This window comes from Esox lucius, chromosome 1, assembly GCF_011004845.1.
Source record: "Esox lucius isolate fEsoLuc1 chromosome 1, fEsoLuc1.pri, whole genome shotgun sequence".
Lineage (NCBI taxonomy): Eukaryota > Metazoa > Chordata > Actinopteri > Esociformes > Esocidae > Esox > Esox lucius.
In genome coordinates, this window is record NC_047569.1 from 19,011,353 (window position 1) to 19,024,652 (window position 13,300).

At 40.1% G+C, this 13,300-nt stretch overlaps 1 protein-coding gene across 3 annotated transcripts in view; it reads left to right on the forward strand.

Annotated features, from left to right (window-relative positions):
- Positions 1–12,795: 12,795 nt before the first annotated feature.
- Positions 12,796–13,300, forward strand: part of kirrel3b (kirre like nephrin family adhesion molecule 3b) — a 191,401-nt gene continuing 190,896 nt past the window's right edge. The window contains exon 1 of one of the 3 annotated variants that reach the window (XM_034292094.1): positions 12,796–13,256. In XM_034292094.1, coding sequence (XP_034147985.1) covers positions 13,214–13,256 — 43 coding nt within the window. In that variant the 5' untranslated portion in view covers positions 12,796–13,213. The remainder of the gene's footprint in view (positions 13,257–13,300) is intronic. The other 2 variants (XM_020041329.3, XM_010893311.5) reach the window with 2 other exon arrangements.

The following is a 13,300-nucleotide window of genomic DNA, read 5'->3' on the forward strand; positions in this document are numbered from 1 at the left end:
CAATTGTACTTTTAGGGAGGACGACTTGAGGGCTTGGGGCACTTAAATCGCGAAGACAGGCAGGGAACGCAGCAGTGTTCCATTGTGGAAGACAGAAATACAGTTGAATTATTGCGTTATGCTGACTAGTGAGTGAGCGATAATGTTAACACCTCCCTGTTAAAATCAGAGTGGGCCTTAATGTCTTGTACGGTAGGTTATCTTTCTCATCAGTTTAACTAATCAATACAGTGGACTTTGCAAATGTAGAGATGTATTTCAATTGAATAAATGTACTAATATTATTATAGTGATAATTATAGTAATATTTATCAAATAATCAATCCACAAGGATTAGACTGTATGAGCCTCTCATATCAATTACTGTGAGTCAGTAGATATGGTCTTTATGCAGTTTGTGTTGAATTATTTTATAAATTGGTGGCAACATTCACATGAGTAACTTCAAGATGTGTCTCCATGCTATATGTGCCCAAAGGAAAGCATGCATAGGGAAGTGGCTTAAGCAGGGACCATATAGACAAATTGATAAATAAACATGTCTAATCATCTCTTAATAATGTACTGACAACCAGCCAAACCAGATCATATTATATCAAATCACTGTTTGTGTATGAGTTAAGAATTTTTGATAGGTGTAGATATCATTGCAATGTTTTCAACCCAGAAAAATTACTCATAGGATACAGAAATAAAAATTTCAATAATGGATGCATTCATCCAAAGCAACTTACATTGAAGTGCCAGACATGTAAAGCAAACACAACAGCTATGGTAACACATGGCTCTGGTGCCCATACGTTGTTGGTATTGAAAATAAATCAACTTGATTACAGTGCACACTGTCTGAAATAGCTAACAGCTAGAGAACTGTGTGTTCAATAATGAGGGGTGACAGCCTTGTTACTTTCAAATTCAATGGGTTGCTTTTTACAGGAACTATTTGCTCAAATGAAAATGTTCACAGTATAGAAACAGAATAGTCCAACTACCTCCAACTACAGTTTCACTGTTTTTAATGTATGTGAATGCCACCATCAAGCAGAACCTACAACTTCCAAACTGCTTCTGTTTAGACTGGATAAGCCTTCCAGGCCTTCTGGGACCTCAGGGCCAAGTTCCTTGAGGTCATCACCAGGCGGGCCAAGATTTGGATTCCAGCAGCCCCCTGGCAACAGGACTAACAGATGCCCTGCCTACAAAATCTCCATGATGACCATTCTATGTGAAGCATATGGCTTTATCTTTTCCCTGCACCAGTGTTCAGCGTTGGGTCATGGGTGTCATATGAGAAGTAAATATTGTATGGGAATGTCCATATCCATGTCAAACATTTAGTATGGCGGTTACATGAATACATTCATAATGTTAACCATATGGGCTACCTTATGCTGAGGATTTGATGTTCTTTTGTTCATGTAATGAAACAGGCATTGAACTTGATCAAGTGGGCCACAATGTGAATGTGCTGTAGGGGGAAAATGACAGATGAAACTTAACACAGCATATTTAACATCCATAAGACTGATAACTTCCATGTTAATACTGTCAGGTTCAAAAACACTAATGTGTAAGGCTCTGATCTATCTTCTATATATGCCACAAACCCAAATCAAAATAATCACTCAATACATCGAACTGGTCTTAACCATTTATTCAGAGGGCTCTAATACAATTGGAAAAACACATACATTTTATAGTCGTCAGTAGACAACTCTGAATACTTCCTCGTCTCACCCTGTCCTACTTCTCTTCCTTCATATTGGTTACACATTTCTGAGACGGTTATAATGTGACACATGGGGCGGGTTGCACTTTGTCTGCCCTTTTTCTACTTGGCAATATACGGGGAAAACAGGAAACACGTTAAGAAGAAGAAACAAGTGTGTGCAGTTTTATCACCCCTTAACCACAACACTGCTCTTCTAAACAGTTCATCAGGTCATTTCTACCCTTAGAAGTCTTATTTCCGGTTTTCCTGTAAATAACAAAAGCAACGCTTCTATTTTACTCTCTTATGCTGTAAGATAATCAATTCACGTTTGCTATGATCTATGATAAAAGAATAAGATATTTAAAAAATGTCCAACAAATACATACACTCACCTAAAGGATTATCAGGAACACCTGTTAAATTTCTCATTAATGCAATTATCTAATCAACCAATCACATGGCAGTTGCTTCAATGCATTTAGGGGTGTGGTCCTGGTCAAGACAATCTCCTGAACTCCAAACTGAATGTCAGAATGGGAAAGAAAGGAGATTTAAGCAATTTTGAGCATGGCATGGTTGTTGGTGCCAGACGGGCCGGTCTGAGTATTTCACAATCTGCTCAGTTACTGGGATTTTCACGCACAACCATTTCTAGGGTTTACAAAGAATGGTGTGAAAAGGGAAAAACATCCAGTATGCGGCAGTCCTGTGGGCGAAAATGCCTTGTTTGATGCTAGAGGTCAGAGGAGAATGGGCCGACTGATTCAAGCTGATAGAAGAGCAACTTTGACTGAAATAACCACTCGCTACAACCAAGGTATGCAGCAAAGCATTTGTGAAGCCACAACATGCACAACCTTGAGGCGGATGGGCTACAACGGCAGAAGACCCCACCGGGTACCACTCATCTCCACTACAAATAGAAAAAAGAGGATACAATTTGCACGAGCTCACCAAAATTGGACAGTTGAAGACTGGAAGAATGTTGCCTGGTCTGATGAGTCTTGAATTCTGTTGAGACATTCAGATGGTAGAGTCAGAATTTGGCATAAACAGAATGAGAACATGGATCCATCATGCCTTGTTACCACTGTGCAGGCTGGTGGTGGTGGTGTAATGGTGTGGGGGATGTTTTCTTGACACACTTTAGGCCCCTTAGTGCCAATTGGGCATCGTTTAAATCCCACAGCCTACCTGAGCATGGTGGCAGGTAGGCAGGACATGAGTCGCAGGGCTGTAATACATCCTTCAATGTTCTTCTTTACAAATTACAGAAAGCAAAAGGCGGTACACCAACCTGAGACCAATAACTACAACACAAACAATGAACCACACAGAGTGTGGAAAAAGACTGAACCTAAATGGAATCCCCAATTTGAGGCAATGCAGGACAGCTGCCTCTAATTGGGGACAACCAAAATTGACACACAGAGATGCCTAGTTGCACCCCATCCAGAATCTGACATTGTCTATGCAATCTCTATGTAAAATCCATTTTGCAAAACGTACAACCTCTTCAGTGGCCTGTTGGAATCATTGTAGTGACTTACTCTAATTGAGGCTGCATTATACCAATTGGTTGTCTTTTAACCTGAGTGTTCTTAGCCCTGTGCTCCAGGAGGTCAGTGTCTCCTTCCAGCACACGGAGGATGTGCATGTTTCCCTTGTTCACCACCTCTAGAAATTCAAGTTAGTTGATGTTGTCACAGTACTGTAAGTAAGCCTCCATTAAAACCGATAGTTGATCAATCTTCTTCTAGAAAAAAATCATATAGCCTACAGTACACAAAATCATAACTAAAACCCATAAAACACTTACTTGAACAGCTATATCCTTGATTGATGCAGGACCAAGTGTTTGATGCAGGTGACAGAAACACAGGCAGGGCTCATAATCTTTTAATGCATCTTCTTTTGGCAAATCGTAACTGGTGCTAAAATGATTTGGGCAAATCTACCCTGAGAATACCACAATCTACATGAGAGCGCATGAGTGAGTTTCAGTTATCCTTCTGTGTGTGCATGTGCCTCTAACTTGTCCAAAAAATATGAGTGAAAAAAATTATCGTCTCCAAGGACAATTCATGGAAAAATTCAAAGGCTATTTTTTTCATTAAAAAATAAAATAAATCGTCTCTTTGGGATTGTTTTTTATTGACTTCACCACGGCCAGTTGCATTGGAATAGTCTCTTTGGGCTCTGAAAGCTCATTGGTTGCAGTACCACTAGTCACCATTGCTTCCACTGATTTCCCACCATAACCCTGACCCCTTGGGGGGTCTTAGGAAGATGTGGGTATGTTTAGATTTTCGGTAAAATGGCCATACTCCATGCTATCAACTGGATCATCCCCTCTAAATCACTGATGCTTACAAATATATTCCTTAAAAGTTGACAGTTGGAAAAACAATACAATAACACTATTGGCTAAAAGTATGTGGACACCGGACCATCACACCTATATGAGCTTTTTGGACATCCCATTCCAAAACATGGGAATTAATATGGAGTTGGCCCCACCTTTGCAACTACAACAGCCGCCCCTCCTCTGGGAAGTGTTTCTAGAAAATGTTGGAGTATGTGGGAATTTGTGCCCATTCACATTAAAGAGCATATGTGAGGTCAGGCACCAATGTTGGACTAGAAGGCCTAGCTCGAAATCACTGTTCAAATTCATCCCAAAGGTGTTCAATGGGGTTGAGGTCAGGGCTCAGCAGGCATCTGCGATGCCTTTTGGGGGCTGAGTCACTGACTTGCTGTTGTCTCTCTGTTGCATCCATCGTGCAATTGGAGTGAACTCTGCTGGCAATACTCAGCCCTCATTTCAATGTGGTTGCGGTTGGTTGGTGTCCCTTTGGTTGATGTTTGGCAATGTGGGTGGATTTACTTCCTGTCCGTTGGGCCCTGTCCGTGGCCTCCCCCGGATAGGGCCACAGTGTCACTGGATCCTCCTATCTCAGCCCCAAGGTTTCACACTGCTATATTATTGTGCCAGAGAGTAGGGTCAGTTCTGCTTCTCCACTGTAAATTCTTGTAAATTTAAGTAATGTGCTCTCAAAATGTTCCTAGTCTCCTACTCCGTTTAAACTTAGGAGGACTTGGCCCACACCTCTGGAGTACCAGGCTCAAAAGTCTCATTGCTGTCCCTGTCCAAAGTCTTCCTGGTTGTGTTGCAGATCAAGATGATATCTGATGATTCCAGCTGCCACTCTGCTGACCATTCCTCCCTGGGTTGTCCCTGTCCTTGTCCATCTAGTCATGCTTCTGACCTGGATTAGTTTTTATAGACTCTGGACACAGCCCACATGCATTTATAAATTATTACTTCTCTTAAAAAGTTCACCCGGCACAGCCAGAAGTGGACTGGTCACCCCTCTGAGCCTGGTTCCTCTCTAGGTTTCTTCCTAAATGTCTGACCCTTTTAGGGAGTTTTTCCTGGCCACTGTGCTTCAAACACTGTTGTTGTTTGCTCCTTGAGACTTCAGGCTGGGTGTTTTGTAAAAGCACTTTGTGACAACTTCCGGTTTTATAAATTCATTTGATTGATTGAAAAACATTTGATTGATGGAAACGCATTTCATGAAGCTCCTGGCATATGTTTTTGTCCTGCTGTTCCTTCCAAAGGAATCTGGAACTCTGTGGGGAGTGATAGAACAGATGATGGGCAAAAGGTGGCCTCACTCTGTGAGTTCGCTTGCTCAACCATTACGTGCCTGGGCTGTTGTTTCTTCTAGACACTTCCACTTCACAATTATAGAGCTTACAGTTGACCGGGGCAGATCTAGTAGGGCAGAAATGTCACAAACTGGTTTATGGCAGTGGTGGCATCCTATAAGAGTGCCTTGTTTAAAGTCACTGAGCTCTTCAGTACAACCCATTGTACTGCTAATGTTTGTCTATGAAGATTTTCATGATGGATTGTATGCACCTGTGGTAGAATTTTTAGAGCAATGGGTGTGGTTGGTTTTTTACAGATATTTTTGATTAGTTGTAAAATTTATAGAATCCACTTGTAAGCAGGATAAATACTAAGGGCACTTTCATTGCTATCTCTAATACCAGATTAAAATGTTGCGCCTGCTACTCCAATAGTAATTTGTGCTCCGGTCACTCAGCCTATACTTTCTTCGGTTGACACTTATTTCAGTTGGCTGCTGACAACGACAAAAATTAGTTGAAAAGACCCTTAAGCTTGACACTCTTTTACACCTGACTCTTTCAAAAATAAAATAAACAAGCTACTATGATAATTGTGCCAGCTGAATCCCTTATTCGTATCTGTATGGGTTAACCTCAAACTGCCCCATCCCCTGACACACTTGCTTGGAAAGCCCTGTGATGGAAATTAAGGTTCACTGAGAGGAACTTCAGGGCAGGTCAGATAGAGACCCAATTCTCTTTGCACAAGAGTAATTATTCATTATACTTTCAAGCAGAGAGACACACTAATACAAGACCAGCAAAATCTCTGGGGCACAGCTCAGCAGCATTCCTCTAAATATTCATAAGGGGCGTGTCTATGTCTTCCACACAGAGACCCAGAAATCATCAAAACATTTGTCCACTTCAGGCTAGTTTCAACCAGTTCCTCTTCCTCAGTTGCACTCTGCACCCTGTTGTTTAGGTGTGAGATAGGGCTGCGCCTCAGCATCTGTAGAAGCTGTTAGCCACAGTTCCCTCCCTGTCCTTGGACATGAGGAGAACAGCGAGTGCTTGAGTTAAATAACAATCACTTCAGTTTAATAACTATCACTTGACCTAACATAACAGAGCAGGATGGCACCTAGTAATTTTCCACCCTGTCGGCACCTGCATCCAAAGTTTCAACAGTAGTTCAGCAAATTTCCATAACAGCTATCCTGTGTTACAGAGTTAGTACCAAATCATGAATGTCAGTCTAGTGTAAAATGTTTCTTTCAATGTAGGACTGCATTGAACAGCACATAAAGACTTTGTTAGGACAATCATATTGACTAATTATCTTAAAAGGAGTGTCTATTTGCACCCGGGTAAGAATAGCCACATGACAGCTAATCGGCTATTTACACCCACCCAAATAAATGACGCAATATGTGATGTGTAGCTATGTGCATCAATGGCAGCAGTCACTTAAGGATAAAGGTCAGTGTGTAGTGGGTAGGGTGTCAGTCTCAGGATCTTTAGGTTGTGAGTTTGATCCTCACATTGGGCATGGGTTTTAATTATACTGTACTTGTACTTGTTCAATGACTTTAAAGTTAAAAAAATACAAAAGTGGATAGCTATGTACCTCAACAGCCAAAAGAGTATTCAATAAAAAAAAGTAGGCTACATTAAAATATAACCTTTTCAACAACGTTGTGTTTTCTCGCTGTTTATATAATTAACTAAAATGATCCAATGTTCAAACTTCTATGGTTAGCTATGCCCAGCTAATTTATCAAATGTTAGACGTTAACCAAGTAATTTAGCAAGCATTAGCCAGCAATGATGAAGGCATATAGGAATTTTGCTAACTAGTAGTGTTTGCGCTAGTTAGCTAGCTTTAACTGGCTACAGCTAAACATGCTTGGGCACAACTGCTTGGGCAGTTAATGAAAATACTCTGCTGTGTTGCCATATAGCTATATTAAGTTTTTAACCACAAAAATAGGTCTAATGGTTTGATTTTAAACTGTAGTAACAAATTTGTGCAATTATGTTAGCTAGCTAACGTTAGATGGGGACATTGTGGAATGTGGAATTGCATATTATCAAAGGTTCATTTGATTACCAGAATTTGACTTGATACATTGATTATTGTGACATATATGATTAATAATTCCAAGGCCCAGAACAGATATGCATGTTTTGTGCTATCCAGCCAAGGCCGAAGTGTGAATATAGTGCTCATGTGCATCATGCAAAAAATTACTCACAACAGGTAGAACTAGGAATTCTGGGTGTTTTTTGTATTAGTGACATGCATACACAAGCTGTAGTAATAAACCTGATACTTACAGATGAATGAAATCATTTCCTCACCAAATCATAGGGTGCTTTCCATGTAATAGTCAAAGTAAATGTAGATCAATGCAATTAGTATTCGGTTGTGATTAGTTAGAGCATTTGCACTCGGGCAGTTGGCTACAGACACATGGGTACAAATTGTCTGCCATTATATACACCTGGGTGTAAATAGATACATGGGCTATTTACACCCCGGGTGCAAATATCATTGTTGGCTACAGACACCTGGGTGCAAATATCATTGTTGGCTACAGACACCTGGAAATAGCATCTGCCTTATGTAAACCAAAAGCTTCTGTATTTCTATATGAAAATGCTTTGGATTCACTGAAACATTGGTGTGAGTGTTAGAATGCAGCTGTTACATTTAGTGATTAAATAATAGAGAACCCGTTCAAATCAAGGGTGAAAATACATTCAGTATTTATTGGAATAATGCAGCTGAGTTGTCCTTATAAATGAATGTTCTAAAATGTTGTCAATGCAAAGATGGTTGCAAGCGGTTACATACATTGAAGGGTGTGTTTACCTAGCACAGATCACATTTTTATAAGAACTCCTGTGCCAAACGGTCAATATAAACAGTCTACATTCCTGAGGTTGGCAGAGTGTGACCTACAGAGAGAGAATCATTTGTCTCATTATCTAGGCACATTTAACTTCCAATGAAACATACAATCATATAGTTCGACATGGGGAATATTTTTGGACCCGCATCAGGCCCCTTAATACCAACTGAGCCACATCGTACCTAAGCCTTGTTGTTAACCATGTGCATCCATTCATGCCATGTGCATCCCATTCATAGTCAAATGAATACTTCCAGAATGAGAATGTGCCATGTCACAAAACACACATCTTCTCAAGCTTGTCCCTGGAGCAGGACAGTTTACTCCAATGGCTGCAGGGACAGTGTTATAATATTGAGTCAGAATGGACCAAAATTCCTAATGAATGTCTTAATCCTCTTGTTGAATCAATGCTGCAAATAATTCAGGCTGTTCTAGAGGCGAAATGTACTAGAAACGATGTGTACTTTAAAAAGAAGCAACTGAGTGTATGCTTTGCCAAGCCTTCATTGCAGCTATTTTGAGCTGTTACTTGTTTTGGGGGAGTTTCTGACTTCACTCACCTCTTCAACGTGTGAAATGCAAGTTCAGTCAGATTCAAATTAAGAGATGAACCCGGCCAATCTAAAACTTTACACTTTTTTTTCACTGATTAACTTATTGATTGCACGGGCAGTATGTTTTTTGTACTGTTGTCTTGTTGCACTTTCCCTCACAATGAGTTTAGTGGCATTTTCTTGTACTTTGGTTGTCAAGAGGCTTCATTACACTTCTGAAATTATTCTGCTGCCTCCATCATTTGTTACATCATCAATAAAGATGATGTAACCTAAAGTAGAGGCAGCCATGCATGCCTATGCCACTGACAGTTTGGGGTTGTTTTTCCTCTGCTGTGGTCATATTTCAACTGCTGTTGTTTTCCTTGGCTGACAAGATTGTTGCCAATTGCTGATGACACCAGTGGTTTCTTCTTTCTATGTGAGTTTCTCTTTTCGTTTAACATTCAAAGTGCTTGCTGGTCTTCTTGTCGCCGCCCTAGACTTCATGTTGGATTCTGCCAAAGGCCGTTTCCAAAGGCAAAAACAAATGATAAGACTGAGACTACACATTCACAACTCTTATGTGTTAACAATCAGTGCAACAGGAAACATCCGGTCAATTCGAAACACCTGTGAACTAAATGTTCTATTACTTATGCTCACATAAACTGAGGGGATGGAACTCAACAGTTCTGTTACTCTAAGTTGATAAAATATGTTGAAACGAACATTGCTTCATATTCATCTTTTAATTATATTTCACGTGCCTTGATGTCACTGTCCCAATACTCATGAGGGTACTGTATATAAGGCCACGAAATGTTGTGGTATTGCAGAATTCCAGAAGTTGATTCATGCGGTCCCCACCAAATGACACCACAATTAGATATATTGCCAGAAATAAGTCTCTATTCTCATCAAAATATAAACATCAGCTCCTGGAGTTTGTTGAACATCATTGGAACTTTGATTGGAATTGCATTATATGGTCATATTAGATAAATTAGCTTTTTGGCCACAAACAACAGAGGTCATGCAGAAAACAACCTTATCCACACCTTTAAGTATGATGGTAAATATGTGATATTGTGGGGCTGTGGTCTTCCAAAGGCCCTGGGAATCTAGTAAAGATACATGGCATAATGTACTTAAGACCAAAATCTTTCAGGAGGATAAAAACAGGTTTTTGATGGATCTTCCAGCAGGACAATAATTCAAAACATCATCCAGATAGACACAATAATGTCTCACTGACATCAGAAACCCTATCATGTGACATAAACCTAATTGAAAACATGCAGGTTGAGCTAAAGAGGAGAGTCCACAAGGTCTGATCGGGAGAGATTCCAAATGGATCACTGTTCTGGGAAGAGACTATGCTATCTTGGCAATGGGAGGGTGCAAAAGGTATTACAGGTTGGTGCTAATAATCATGAAATGTGTGCTGTTGAGAGTTTTTATTTTATTTGCTTAATTGTTAAGAATTTTACCTCAATTGAAGGTTTGATTTCTATCATAATTTGAATGAACTGATAAACAAAAATTACTTTTTTCGTAGTCTTTTTTGCTCATCTTTAAGAAGCGGTCCAATAATTTTATTGGGCACTGTGATGTGAACTCCCACAGTAGTCACCTACTACTAAAGTCAGGACAGAGTTTAACATTTTAATACAGTAATCAATTTAATATACAGATCTGGAAAAAATAAAGAGACCACTGCAAAATAATCAGTTTCTTTGGTTTTACTATTCATAGGTATGTGTTTGAGTAAAATGAACAGTTTTGTTTTATTCTATAAACTACTACAACATGACTCCCCAAAAAAAATATTGTCATTAGAGTATTTATTTGGAGAAAACAACAACTGGTCAAAATAACCAAAAAAGATTGCAGTGTTTTCAGACCTCAAATAATGCAAACAACACAAATTCAAATTCATTTTTCAACAGCAAAATACTAATGTTTTAACTTAAAAAGTGTTCAGAAATCAATATTTGGTGGAATAAACCTGATTTTTTATCACAGCTTTCCTGCATCTTGGCATGCTCTCCATCAGTCTGTCACATTGCTGTTGGGTGATTTTATGTCACTTCTGGCATAAAAAGTATAGTAGCTTGGCTTTGTTTGACGCCTTGTGACCATCCATCTTCCTCTTGATCAAATTCCAGAGGTTTTCAATGGGGTTCAGGTCTGGAGATTGGGCTGGCCATGACAGGGTCTTGATCTGCTAGTCCTCCATCCATACCTTGATTGACCTGGCTGTATGGCATGGAGCATTGTCCTGCTGGAAAAAACAATTCACAGAGTTGGGGAACATTGTCAGAGCAGAAGGAAGCAGGTGTTCTTCCAAAATGAACGTGTACTTGGCTTGATTCATGTGTCCTTCACAAAGACAAATCAGCCCGATTCCAGCCTTGCTGAAGCATCCCCAGATCATCACCAATCCTCCACCAAATTTCTCAGTAGGTGCGAGACACTGTGGCTTGTAGGCATCTCCAGGTCTCTGTCTAACCATTAGACGACCAGGTGTTTGGCAAAGCTGAACATTTGACTTGGCAGAGAAGATGACCGTACTCCATTCCTCTATGGTCCAATCCTTATGGTCTTTTGCAAACTTCAGCCTGGATCTTCTTTGCGTCTCATTGATGTAGGACTTTTTTCTAACTTTGCACAACTTCAGCCCTGCCCCTAGGAGCCTGTTTCGAACCGTCCTCGCAGTGCACTTCATCCCAGCTGCTGTTTCCCATTCTTTTTACAGGCACTTGGTGTCATACTACGGTTGTTGAGTGACATTCGAATGAGTTGACTGTCATCTTGGTCAGTCATTTTCCCCCTCTGCCAGTCTGTAGCTTTGTTGTCTGTTGCTTGACCTTGTTCTTATGAAGCACCATCTTTGACATTTTCAGGATGGAAGCAACCTGACACTCATTGTATCCCTCTGCCAGTAAAGCCAGAATTAAACCCTTCTTTTCCTCACTCAAAGCTCTTCTTTTCAACTCTGTTGAATAGTTATTTATTTATTCAAATTACCTTGGAGGTACTACTTGCACAGTTTTTGCCATCCAGCTGTTCCTATTGCAAGAGGATAGTGATGACCACAGCAGTGGTTTTTATACTTTTCCTCATTAAATTAGATTTGGTTCAGGCAATTACCTAATCAGTACCTTATTAAGTAAAATGAGGTGTGCCTTTGTTGGAATTTAACAGACACTGGAATGGAATGGCTGCCATACATGTAGAGATGCTGATTTAAGAAAAATTAGGAGTGTCTCTTAATTTTTTCCAGAGCCGTATAACTCAGAAATATTTCATATGTTTGAAAGTGTTATGGTTAACTGAGAAGAACACCTAAGCCCACAAATTATGGGCTTATTTATTTCATAATGCATACAAAATTGTAATCATTTAAATATGTTATCAAAGTTAGAATCCAATCTCAAAAAGCATGAATGGCTCAGCACTGGCTTGGTGAGAGCACATGTTAATCGAGCATATTAAATATGTGTAAATAGAGAAAATGTACACCTGCCTATTGGGCTATGGCACTTTGTCCCTTTTGATAACTGTCTGAAAAAATAAAAAAATTGAAAAGTTTATGAAAATGTTATGATATTTTTGAGTGCATAGCAGCTAATGACATTGTATTCTGATTTTTAACTATAATTAATTTACTCTCTATGTGGCAAACTCAATTATTCAAACTGGGATCTGATACTGTTGAATTATTGTTCAATGTTAGGCATCAAGCCAGGGAGGAAAGCTGCAATTTTGTTAGTTAATGTCTGTGTTGTCCGTGGTCTTTGCAGCCGATCCTATTTTAATTATATTTGGAGGATCTTCCAGCTTGCCTATCCTGTGATGGTAGTCCTAGTTCCCAGAGATTAGAGCTGATTCCCCGAGCCATTCACTGAAGCAGCCATGCAGACAGAGCGAGGAGAAAGAGAGAGGGAGTTGGAGGGAGGAGTCTTATTGTGGAATCCAGCCTTACCCAGGCTTGCTACCGGCTGAGTGAGTGGGTAAGCAAGAAACAGACCGTGTGAGAGACTTGGAGAGTGAGGAGGGGTGTGAGTAAAGACACTGATGCTCTGAGGTTGAGAATGGTATGGCACTTGGCAAGTGTGAGAGTGTGAGAGAGCGAGAGAAAGCTCACACAGAGTCAACACATCAACAGGAGTGCAGCAAAACTGACAATCGGAACCTCTGAGAGTGAAAGACAGAGGAAGGAAAAGAGGTGATTACAGAAGGAATACAGTACTGAAGAGTTAAAGCCATATCCCTTACACAAGGGACGCCATCAAGGGATTGAGGCACTCATCCAGAACTGCACAGAAGAGCTGATTTGCCCAACTTCAATTTCATACACTGCCCACTGTGTTAAAGGTTTAATCTCTTACTCTTCTGTTATGATCTTCTGGGTCATTGTGTTCCGGTGGATCTCTGGACATGGTAAGTTCACTGGCTCTTGCCCTTATATCCATTAAATTTTTCTT